This window comes from Salmo trutta, chromosome 8, assembly GCF_901001165.1.
Source record: "Salmo trutta chromosome 8, fSalTru1.1, whole genome shotgun sequence".
Classification (NCBI taxonomy): Eukaryota; Metazoa; Chordata; class Actinopteri; order Salmoniformes; family Salmonidae; genus Salmo; species Salmo trutta.
Genome location: NC_042964.1, coordinates 46,489,528 through 46,502,438, shown reverse-complemented (window position 1 = coordinate 46,502,438; position 12,911 = coordinate 46,489,528). Strand labels below are relative to the sequence as shown.

General features: G+C 48.9%; 1 protein-coding gene across 1 annotated transcript in view; it reads left to right on the top strand.

Annotated features, from left to right (window-relative positions):
* The window catches only part of pcloa (piccolo presynaptic cytomatrix protein a), a 64,916-nt gene that overhangs the window by 26,239 nt on the left and 25,766 nt on the right, over positions 1-12,911 (top strand). Inside the window, exons 4-6 of the mRNA XM_029761668.1 lie at positions 1,566-1,820; positions 5,307-9,486; positions 9,896-11,460. Coding sequence (XP_029617528.1) covers positions 1,566-1,820; positions 5,307-9,486; positions 9,896-11,460 — 6,000 coding nt within the window. The remainder of the gene's footprint in view (positions 1-1,565; positions 1,821-5,306; positions 9,487-9,895; positions 11,461-12,911) is intronic.

Below are 12,911 nucleotides of genomic sequence, written 5' to 3'. Positions count from 1 at the left end.
CGTGGCGGTTTGTTGTCTTTCTTGCTGATGCACTCTGGTTATTTTCAGAGATAGAGGGTCGGTTTGGTCCCAACCGCGGGATGGGAAGAATAAGCAATGCCGAAGTTATCGCACTACGCAGGATAAACCGTTTACTGAATGCACACTTTTAATTGCCTGCCTTTGAGCTGGGTTTACTGACAGATTGAATTGGTCTGACATAAGATGTTTCAGTTCATCCCACTGTAAGGTCCTTGTCAGAAACATTAGTGTTCCACGGTTGGAATGTAAAACATAGATCAGGGATGGGCAACTTTGATGGAGGTGGGGGCTACAAAAAAATCAGAACCCAGCAGAGAGACATTTTTACAATTTTTTAGTACATTTTGTGCAATTCTACACATTTTGCCATGGGGTGTAGAGAAAATGTTGCAGTTTTAAAGCAAGTTTGCTGCAATTCTACACATTTTGCCATGGGGTGTAGAGAAAATGTTGCAGTTTTAAAGCAAGTTTGCTGCAATTCTACACATTTTGCTAAGTGGCGGAGAGAACATTTAGCAATTTTATAACTAATTTCATGCAATTATACAAATTTTGCCATGGGGCGGAAAGAAAAATTAGCTGTTTTTAATATGATCTGAGTGAGACTGACAAACAAAATCAATGGGGGCCCCCCAGCTGATCATTCGACCACAATAACAAGTTTAGATAGCTGGCCGCTAAACTAACTTAGCAATCTTAAAATGTTTGAGACCCCAAATTAGTTCCAAATGTTTGTTGTACTATGGGGCGGCAGGTAGCCTAGTGATTAGAGCATTGGGCAAGTAACCAAAAGGTTGCTGGATTGAATCCCGAGCAGACAAGGTAAAAATCTGTCGTTCTTCCCCTGAACAAGGCAGTTAAACCCACTGTTCCCCGGTAGGCCGTCATTGTAAAATAAAAATTGTTCTTAACTGACTTGCCTAGTTAAATAAAGGTAACATTTCAAAAATAATACAAATATTTTTGTGGAAATTGATGTGAGGGCCTTCAAAAGGGGGGCCACGGGCCAACAGTTGCTCATCCCTAACATACTGTACATCATGCTGAATTTAGGACATGGGACTAAGGGGCACAGTGGTCTGGGGTTATGGTCTTGTGTCATTAAGTCATAGGGCCTAATATGTGTTCATCCTGATGGATGCACTGTGTAAAATAGTTTTGTGTAGATGGGTCAGCTAGACACACACAAACACACACAGCCTCCACCCTGGCTCTGCTGTGGAATGTCTGCACCCGCTGCCCGAGTCATTCTGACATGCATTGGTAAACCTCTGTGCCATTACCATGCATTATGAAAGGACTATCTGTTAAGTTACATAAATGTAAAAAGCTTGCCTGAACTAGAATAGGCTACACTGGCCCCGTGTCTACACATAGTCCAAGTGTTACAAAACCGTGGGTCCAGTTTTCTAATAATGATCATAAAACATAAATACTATTTAAAGTCAACATTTTAATCATCCACTACAACAACTATGTATTAGAGTGAGCATTTTTACAAGGTCAACACTAACTAACATTTTCTTTGTTTTTCTGTCTTACAGAAAGAATGGTTATGTCTCAACTGCCAGACCCAAAGAGCTCTCTCTGGCCAGCTGGGCGATATACCCCCTCCACCATCTCCTGTGAAGAAGCAACTACCCACAGCTACCCCTACCCCTCCTGCCTCCCCTGCCAAAGTCCCTGCCTCCCCTGCTGCTGCTGCTGCTGCCTCTCCATTAACAAGAAGCCCCTCAGTCACTCAGGCAGAGGCAGCAGCAGCAGCAAAGGAAGACACCCAGCCGCTTTCCATGTCCAAGGTAGTAACAGAACGCACCCCACCCCAAACACCAGACGCTGTGTCTGCAAACACAGACACCACACCCATCCCACCTGAGCATGCCACCCCTCCCTCTGATAGTGTCCCAGAGGAGAAAGAACCAGAGCAGGCTGAAATGATAGAATCTATATCTGAGACCATACTGGATGAGCCTGTGCCAGAGAGTGTAGTGGAGAGTACTGTCGAGGCCCCGGCAGTGGAGAAAGACCCAGAGCAGGCTGAAGTGATAGAAGCTATATCTGAGACTATACTGGATGAGCCTGTGACAGAGAGTGCAGTGGAGAGTGCTGTCGAAGCCTCAGCGGTGGAGAAAGACCCAGAGCAGGCTGAAACGATAGAATCTATATCTGAGACTATACTGGATGAGCCTGTGCCAGAGAGTGTAGCAGAGAGTGCTGTCGAGGCCCCGGTAGTGAATCATCCAGAGAGTATGCCAGAGAAAGTTACAGAAGAACAGTCACCACCCGACACTACTCGGGCAGAATCAGATTTCCAGCTTGCAGTTGTAGAGGAGCCTGTCATTGCCCCCCCTGTAGAGAATGAGTCAGAAAAGTCTGTTGAGGCAGCACCCGAGCCAACTCGAAGCCCAGATACAGTGCAGAGTGAGTCTAAAGCAGAGGAGATCTCACCGGCTCCCTCTGCAGGTAGTGAGAAAGAGGAGCCCATCCTAGAGAAGGTTCTTGAAGAGGATGCTAAGCCGGTAGAGCCAGAGGTGATTCCAACACCTGAAACGGTCACACAGGAAACTACTGTCCAACCTGACCAATCACCAGAGCCTGTACCGCCAGCTCCTGTTGTCACTGAGGAGGAAGGGAAAGCAGTGGTGATTGAGGAAGAACCTAGCCAGCCACCTAAAGCTGAGAAGACAGCTTCTTCACCCCCTGCATTCACCGAGCAGGAGGAGAAACCTAAAGGGCCAGAGCCTCAAGCAACTACTGTTGAACAGCCTCCAACTGAGGTGTCTTCAGTACATACAGGTCCAGTAGCAGAGAGTTCAGCTGTGGAGACGGCTGTGGAGACTAAGATGCCAAAGGTGGCTCCTGCTCCACCAGTTAAGATTGTAGAGAATTCGGCGTCAGCTCCCGAAGCCCCAAATGAGCCGGTAGAGGATTGTACATCTCCCAAACCAGCAGAGCTAGAGCCTGTGCCTTCACAAAAAGAGGAGGTGCCCCCTGCGGTAGAAGAAACTCCCCCTGTAGTTGCTGAGAATGAACAGCCTAAAGAGGTAGAGACCGTTCCACAAACTGAGGCAGTTGAGTCTGTAGCCACATCTCCTCCTCTATTTACTGATAAAGTTGAGGAGAAGCCTGTAGAGAAGGAGGCAGAGCCAATTCAGCCAGCCCAATTTGAGGAGAAGCTTGTAGAGAAGGAGGCAGAGCCAATTCAGCCAGCCCAAGTTGAGGAGAAGCCTGTAGAGGAGGCAGAGCCAATTCCGCCAGCCCAAGTTGAGGAGAAGAAGGCAGAGCCAATTCAGCCAGCCCAAGTTGAGGAGAAGCCTGTAGAGAAGGAGGCAGAGCCAATTCAGCCAGCCCAAGTTGAGGAGAAGCCTGTAGAGGAGGCAGAGCCAATTCCGCCAGCCCAAGTTGAGGAGAAGAAGGCAGAGCCAATTCAGCCAGCCCAAGTTGAGGAGAAGCCTGTAGAGAAGGAGGCAGAGCCAATTCCGCCAGCCCAGGTTGAGGCGAAGCCTGTAGAGAAGGAGGCAGAGCCAATTCCGCCAGCCCAAGTTGAGGAGAAGCTTGTAGAGAAGGAGGCAGAGGCAATTCATGAAGCCCAAGTTGAGGAGAAGGAGGCAGAGCCAATTCAGCCAGCCCAAGTTGAGGAGAAGCCTGTAGAGAAGGAGGCAGAGCCAATTCCGCCAGCCCAAGTTGAGGAGAAGCCTGTAGAGAAGGAGGCAGAGCCAATACCGCCAGCCCAAGTTGAGGAGAAGCTTGTAGAGAAGGAGGCAGAGGCAATTCAGGCAGCCCAAGTTGAGGAGAAGGAGGCAGAGCCAATTCAGCCAGCCCAAGTTGAGGAGAAGCCTGTAGAGAAGGAGGCAGAGCCAATTCTGCCAGCCCAAGTTGAGGAGAAGCCTGTAGAGAAGGAGGCAGAGCCAATACCGCCAGCCAAAGTTGAGGAGAAGTTTGTAGAGAAGGAGGCAGAGCCAATTCCGCCAGCCCAAGTTGAGGAGAAGCCTGTAGAAAGTGAGGCAGGAGTAAAGAAAGTACCAGAGGCTTCTCTTGCACCTCCTGCTGCTGAACCAGAAAACGTTAGCCCTGAGAGAGATGCCGAAAGGACAGAGTCAGAAACAGTGGTTGAACCCAGCCCAGAAGTCAAATCCGAGGAGTCAGTTTCACCATCCCCTTTTGAGAAAAAAGTCCCTGAACAGCTCCCAGAACCTGAACCACAATCAGCTAAAGTTGATCAGATCCCACCTCAGGAGGCTGTAGAAGCTCCAGCACCAGTAGTAGAAAAAAACACAGATGAAACTGAGGCTGGATCAGAACGTGTAGGTCCGAAGGAGGAAAATCTGACATCTGTGGATACCAAGGTTGAACCAGAGCCAACAGCCGATAATAAGGCTGAAAAATCCCAGGATGAGTCTACTCCCCCAGCTTCTGAAACTAAAGAGCAAAAAAAGGTCAAAACAGAGCACTTAGAACAAGCTATAGAGGCATCGTCACTATCATCTGCTGCTAGTGAGCCACAAGCCCCTGAGAACGTTTCTGAGGAGAAACCCACACAGGAAGGAGAAGAAGCTGGCAGCATAGCTGAAAATAAACAAGAGGTGTCTATAGCTGAGAGTAGGGAGCCAACTCCTACTGTGTGTGATGAGAAAGCAGTGCAAGAGAAAGAATTATCCAAAGAAGATGAATCCGAGCAAACTCCAAAGACAGACTCTGTGTCTGAGAGCATTCAGCCAGAGAAAGAGAAAGTGGTTGTGTCACCACCTGTAGTTAGTGAAAAGCAGGAACCTATTTCAGTATCAGAGGTGAAAGCTATGAGTGACAGAGAGGGCAGCGTAGAAGACAAAACAACACCAGAGCAGACTAAAACATCTGAAACTGTATCTGAAAATGTGTCTATAGCCCCAGCCCCTGTAGTAGAACCTGACACCCTAGTCCCTGTAGTTGGTAAACAGGACGAAGACAAACCCCTGAATGAAGAGAAGTCAATGCCTGAAATTCAAGGGATAATAGAGGCTGAAGTGGATGCAGTTGGAGAGGTGACTGTAGTATGTAGCAACAGTAGTGGCTGAGAATTAGATGATTCAAGTCAGAAGGGCTCTTTTCACAAATGTTTCTACAGACCTTTTAGTTATGTAAAATAATCTACAGACATTAGTTGTAAAATAAATATCTTCCCTTTATACATCTTCATATATCCATTTTAAATGTTCCAAATAATGTAATGTTTATGATCAATTATGGATGATTATCATCTACATATTTATTATACAATAATTGTGTTTTATTATTTTAATTTACAGGCAACGCTGAAAGACCCTGGAGAAAAAAACACAGTCGCCAAGGATAGCAGTCCCACCAGCCCCTCAGACCTTGCTAAGCTGGAGAGCACTGTCCTTCCCATACTAGAGGCCCAGGCTACACAACCAAAGGACAATTCGGACAAACTGACCGACTCACTCAAGACCAGACGCAAACTTGAGGTGCTACCCCTCTCACCTGAATCTCCCAGCACAGAGGATGACCCAGAACTCTCAGAGAAGAAGGACGCCTCAGCAAAGAAAAAGCTGCTGGTGCCGACAGACATCAGGGGTGACTCGTTGGAGGAGAGCAGTGAGAGCTTAGGGAAAGATAGTCCCGTGTCAGGGGATGACGAAGACTTCATTCGTAAACAGATCATGGAGATGAGTGAGAACGAGGATGCTTCGCCGTCCGACGAAGAAAACCTCATCCGGCGAAAGATCCGAGATCATGACAGGAAAAGAATGGAGCAGGAGAAAGGGGAGGGGAAGGAGAGAAGTGCAATGGCAAAAGGCAGGCGGCTCCTCAAGAAGAACACCATCAGCCCTGAGGACGAAGATGAGCAGAAACTCTCACTGGATAAACCTGACAAGGCATGGAAAGAGGGATCGGAACCCAAAGTCTCAGACTCTCAGGAAGGGGAACAGCCTTCGGCAGATAGAGTCGTGGCAGTACGACAATTCAGAACCATCGAGCTCAACACGACTACCACCCCTGTGCGCATACCGGGTACGTCAGATGATGGAGAACTTGAGATGGAAAGCCTCACCAACTCCCCTGATGATCGCTCCAGGGGCGATGGGTCCTCCAGCCTGCACGCATCCAGCTTCACCCCTGGGACATCGCCTACATCCCTGTCCTCTTTGGATGAGGACAGTGACAGCAGTAGTCCCAGCCGCATGCACAGTGGCGAGGGGAAACAGCACAGGAAAGCGAAGCATAGACAACAAGGCCAAGGTCTACCCACCATCGAAGACTCTTCTGAGGAAGAGGAGTTACGAGAGGAGGAGGAGCTGCTAAGAGAACAGGAGAAGCAGAAAGGCTCTGGGAAGAAGTCGAAGAAGGACAAAGAGGAGATCAGAGCTCAGAGGAGGCGGGAGCGTCCCAAAACGCCGCCCAGCAACCTCTCTCCCATTGAAGATGCCTCCCCGACAGAAGAGCTGAGGCAAGAGGCAGAGATGGAGGAGTTCAGGCGATCATCTTTATCTGATTTCTCTCCCAGCATCGAGTCAGAACCAGAGGGAGTTGAGATCAATGCTGCAAAGATTGCAGCAGTACAGAAAGTATACCAACTTCCTACATCTGTTTCTCTCTACTCTCCAACAGCTGATCAAGGTGCTAATAAAAGCCCTGAAAAACGAGCCCTGAAAACTGCAGACGAAGCCTACGAAGAGATCATGCTAAAGGCTAGAACACCCACAAAGGAAAAGGTGGACATCCCTCCGGGGAAAGAGTCCCTCTATGGTGGGATGCTGATAGAAGATTATGCCTATGAGTCCCTTGTTGATGAAAATGGAAAGAAAGTCCAGCAGCAGAAGTCTGAGAAAATCTCAGTGCCAGCTCAGCCCAAAATTCTGAGATCTCCAGATGAGGTTTACGAAGACATGATGGAGAAGAAGAAAGAATTCATGCAGCTGGAGCAGGAACTGAAAAAAGCACAGTCCGTGTCAGAAAGACCCACACCAGAGATCGTATTGCAACCCACTGAGCCAACCAGCTCCACGAGTGTTACAGTTACTATAGGCAAGGATGGGAAACCACTGCTCGATGCTGAGGCTGCGTATGAGGAGCTCATGAAGAAAGTTCTGACTCCTGGGACTAGCCCGACACAGCAAGGTCCTGATATATCTGGGGCGGCCCCTGGTGGTGAGTTCGAAGGCACTGAATCCAGAAGGGCTCTGCGTCCCATACCAGACCTGAGGGTTACACAGTGCTCCTCAGGGGAGGAGGACGCTGATGAAGAGGCCACTGAGACCAAAAGTCAAGATAAGCCAAAGACTTCATCAGACATTCCTAAAGCTGATCAGACACCCTTAACAGCTGCTGCAGAAACTGACTCCAAATCAGTTGCTTGCAAGGTCCCCTCATCAACAACTTCAGACCAACCACAGACACACATTGAAACTTCCCAGGCTGACCAGCCTCTGGACATAACCCAACAGGATGTCATGGACTTGTCTAGTATGAAGTCCTCAGCCCCTGCTGTTGCCAGTGTATCGCCCTTACCCACCCTCCCTCAGTACACCCCCACTGTCCCCAGTGTAGTGTCAACCACCCCACCAGTGCCCCCCAAACCAGCCATCCTGCACAGGGCTCTGTCTCAGGAAAAAGCAGACATTCCTGAACCCCCTCCACTGCCCCCTCCCACCATGCCAAAGCCATCGGTTTACCCCAGGAAACCCCCTGTTCCGCTTCCATCTCAGGCTATAATCAGGTCAGAACATGTTGTTATGACAACAGCCCAAGGGTCGCCGGTAAGACAGCCTCATGTCCCCCCACCGGTTCCTCCAAAGCCAGCCATCCCTGCTGGAATGGGGTACAGCCACAGGCCAGGGGAAAACATCAAACCACCCCTTGCTCCAAAACCTGTTTCTCAGCATGGCTCTCCTGCCCACATCCAATATCCAAGACCCACTGCCCTCCACACAGGCCATGCTGATATAGCCCTGAATCTGAGCCCCTCAGCTGAAAGCAGGCCAGGTCACTTCTCAGGTCATTCCTCGGGTCACTCCTCGGGTCACCCATCCCCCACTTCTCCACGATACGGCAATCGACACGAAACTTATGTGGTTATAACTCTGCCATCCCAGCCCAGCTCTCCAGTGGAAGGGATCACCACCCAGGCCCCATCCAGTCCAGGTCCAGCATCTCCTTCAAGACATGCCCAACCTCCACCTCAACCTCAAACACAGTATCAATCACATCCTCAACCCCAGAAACAACCACAGCCACCTCCACCACACACAAATAGGGTGCCCCTGGCATTCACTCGCATCACTGAGTCCATGGAAAGTCAAGAGATATGTGGGCCAGAGAAAGTTGTGTCAAGCTCCTGTCATGTCATTGAGGCTATTTCAGCATCCGCTCCACCCCCAGAGGTCAGGTTAGGGCAGGTCACTCAGTTTGTGACGACAGAAGTTCAAAGAACCATGGTGTCTGTCCGACACGAAAGGTCGCCGCCCCCACCTCCAGCCCCAAGAGCGAACGGTGTTCCAATCTCACTGGAGAAACCTAAACCACAACAGACACAGAGTCCACAGGGCTACCAGCCAGGGGAGGTAGTAGACCTTCGTACCATGAAGGTGAATTCAGAATCGGCCATGAAAGTGGTGGATCTGTCTTCGTCAGATGTTAGACGCCAGTCCTTGGCCACAGACATCAACGGTCGTCAGACAAGTGCAGTGCAGTCCCCAGTGGTCAATCTTAGCACTGAGTCAACCAGTGTTTCCATAGTGACTGACAGCATCACCATAGTTACATGTGCTGCCACCATACAAAGTTACGAAAATACCAACATATCCCAAGTCCCTTCTCTGCCCCTTCAGCTTACAACCACAAACAAAGCCTTCGAGCCTGTTTGTCAGATCATCTATCGGCCCATAGATGCACAGCCCACAACCAGCAACAATGCTGAGATCCCGATGAACCTTTCTGTAGGACCTGGTACAGGCTTAGGGACATTCCAGACACCTGTCACTATTGCCCCTACCCCTGCCCCAGGGTGTGTGGCTAATGGTCTGAGCAGCGGGATGCCGACAGTAGCAGGTGCGGTGGACCTTAGCACAGCCAAACCCTTCAACACCGTGGTTTCGGTCGACGCTTCCTCCGCAGAAGTGGTCACGGCTGTGATCACAGAAGAGGATGGGAAACCCGTGGACCTGACGGCTGGGAGAAGAGCCGTCTGCTGTGATGTTGTCTACAAGCTGCCATTTACAGGTAGCTGCACCACCCAGCAGCCCACTACGCCATTGCCCGAAGACCGCTTTGGCTACCGAGACGACCACTACCAATACGACCGCTCACCCTACAACATGAGGGGCTTCGGTTGCATCAAACCCTCCATGTCCGACACCAATCTGGCTGAGGCCGGGCTTTTCCTCTATAAGAGCAAGAACAGTTACAATTTCCATGGCACCACAGAGGGTGCAGTAGACCTGACATCCTCCAAGACATCTGATGCAGGTTTGTGCAGTGACATCGCCGACCTCTCGCTGAAATGTCACTTTGAGATGCCTCTGCTTATTCATGGCTGATCCTGTGGCATTTTAGTGTATTTTGTTGTTTCGTTCACTTCTTTTTTTTCATGAGTTGTTTGCATGGACATTTTACCTTATTTTTTCGTTCTACCTTTATGATCATTTTTTTGGTACACCGATGCATGTGCTTGCATGCTGTTTGCTTTGACTTTACATCATCCATGATCTGGCAAGACTGGAGGTTTTTCCATTTTTGTTGTTGCTTTTTTATTTATTTGGATGGAGCATGGCTTTCGATGGAGCATTGCTTTCGATGGAGCATGGCTTTCTGTCTGATGTTTCACCACTAAGGCTACCTGTTTTTGTGGACTCAATAGATGTATTTTCCCCAACAGGTGTAGCTTTGGACTTCTCCACCAAAGGCTCAGGGTTATATTCAGGAATGATAATCCCCCCATATTCCCAAGCCAGAGTCAATGGAGCTGTTGGGACACACTTTGGCACGAGCAGTGTCCTGAGATCCTCCAATGGGGTGGTGTACTCTTCAGTCTCAGTACCAATCCCATCGCCCTATGCCATCACCACACAACCTGGGTCCATATTCAGCACCACTTACAACTCCCTGTCGGCGGGCATGCACACCAGCGACACGATGCCATCCCTGTCCACTCTCCAGAACCAGCCCATGACTCGGTCCAACAGCTTCATCTCCACCACCTCTGCAGATGATCAAGGGGACGTCCCCCTCAACCTGGAGCTCGCTAAAGATGGCATATCCACCTCCACGGCCCTCACCACCAAAACGGTCACCCTGGCCCTGGAAAGGCTGGACTCGTACACGGACGCGTCCCTGGAGGCTATCGCCGCCTCGCTGGAGGCCCTGTCCTCGCCCTGTGTGCCAGGGGAGGGCCAGTACCAGATGCAGCGTGAGATTCTGGAGATGGAGAAGTTCAAACAGCAGCGGTTGGCTGAAGAACTGGAGTGGGAGCGTCAGGAGATCCAGCGCTTCCGCGAGCAGGAACAGATGCTGGTGCAGAAGGAGCTGGAGGAGCTGCAGTCCATGAAGCAAGCCATCCTGTGCCAGCAGGAGGATGAGCGCCAGGCCCACCTCATGATGCAAAAGGAAACCTATGCCCAGCAGCAGCAGCAGCTAGAGCAGATCCAGAGGCTCCAGGAGCAGCTCCGAGCACAACTGGAGGAGCAGAAGTTCCGGAAGATGTACCCGGTGGAGGTGTTGCTGGGGCACGGCCAGCAGGAGGCAGTCGTCCTGGGGCCGGACGGCACCGAGCTGGCCCGGAAAATCATGGATAGTGGGTGTCAGACGGATGACGAGGACAGTGTTGTCGATAAAGCCTACACGGCGGGGAGGAAGAAGAGAAGCACAGCCAAGAAGAGCGTAGACAGCTGCGTGCAGACGGACGATGAGGACCAGGAGGAGTGGGAGCCTGCTCGGGCCAGACGTAGCAGGCCTCGCACGTCAAGGGGGGACAGAGGCGGACAGACTTCCGATATGTCCATTCAGGCTCACTCTGAGATCTCCATACAGACAGACTCTGCGGGGAATGTAAGAATGGACGCCAGGATGGAGCTCTCCGACTCGGAAAGTCCACATTGGGAAGACAAGAGACGGCCCACGCCCTTGGAGATAGAACAGTCTGGCCACCTCAGAGCTGACCTCTCCTCACTTCAGGCCCCGCCCAAATCCCCCAATGTTCTCTACTCTCCCATATCCCCCTGCATATCCCCGAGCAAATCCCTTGAGTTTGTGTCCTATGAGAAATCATTGGGTGATACAAGCCCACAGAGAATAAGAGGGAGTACTGATCCGACCAAAGTTTCTCCAACCGGCAGCCCCAAGGGACCTAAGGCCATGCAGAGATCCATGTCCGACCCCAAGCCCATGAGTCCCACTGGAGAGGAGAAGGCATCATCCAGTTTCCAGTATGGCGACGGTTACTCCGTGAGTTCTGGTTTAATAATTGTTTGCAGTTGTGATGTGTTCTATTCAAATGGGCATAGAGTTTCTCCCTTAGGCACGCAGGCTTTATATAAAAGGTCAGTTTTCTCACCCCAAGGAGAAACAGTACAAAAGGGCGCTAACACATGCATATTATTATTTATAGATAATTGGGTTTATTTTGTCATTTTATATTAAGACAACTAGAGTTTGAGTTTTTCGAAGTATGATATACTGTGACATTGGACAAACAAAGTAGAGCATAATCCAGGATAATGTTCTGTTTTGAAACCAGATTTGGATGCATTTCTGTTCTGTTTTGAAACCAGATTTGGATGTATTTTCAGGTTGCACTTCTTGTCATAACGCTACTCCATTATTGCCCTGAAAATGATGTCTTATTGCAGTTCCGTTTCTCTCATACACATCTAATGTAGCCCCCAGCTTGCTATTCATTTGGCGAGTTTGCTGTCTAAATTCATATGAGCCTCTCATAGAATGCCCTTTCAAAGGCATTGCTGCACTAAAGCTGATATATTTATATTGGCATTTTAGTTTGAAGGCAAAGCCCGCAAGACTGGAGGCAATTTTCTAGAAGAGTTTCCATTTTTCATATTTCATACATTGAGTCATTGCACAGTGCCTCTTCAATGTGATTTGGGACTGGTAGCATCCTTGGTAGATATTCCACATTCTTTCTTTCCAACCAGACTAACTAGATCAGGATATATTTGAGATACTGCAAATGACTTAGTACAAAGGTTACAGCTATTCGTTTAGTATCTACTAGTTGTATTAAAACATAACATTGCTCTAGCTTGCCTAGAGAGCCAGGTTTTAGTTTTTTTTTTTGTCGTTTTGTGATGATTCTATTGTTCCATGAGGTCAGACAAGCTCAATCAAGCACAGATAAAGTACATGTAATATCTATTTTTAACTTTGGGACCGGTTTCAGACATAGTCAAAATGTAATGGAAGATGATTAAGTTAAGATATATACTTACAGTAGGTTATAAATACTAGAGTTGGGCGGTATCCAGAGACAGTGCCTTTAGAAAGTATTCAGACCCCTTGACTTTTTCCAAATGTTGTTATGTAACAGCCTTATTCTAAAATGGATTTTTAAAAATATATCCCTCATCAATCTACACACAATACCCCATAAGGACAAAGCAAAAACTCTTTTTTTTATCATAAAAATGTATTACAATAAAAAACGGAAATATCACATTTACATAAGTATTCAGACCCTTTACTCAGTACTTTGTTGAAGCACCTTTGGCAGCGATTACAGCCTCAAGTCCTCTTGGGTATGACGCTACAAGCTTGGCACACCTGTATTTGGGTAGTTTCTCCCATTCTCTCAAACTCTGTCAGGTTGGATGGGGAGCGTCGCTGCACAGATATTTTCAGGTCTCTCCAGAGATGTTCAATCGGGTTCAAGTCTGGGATCT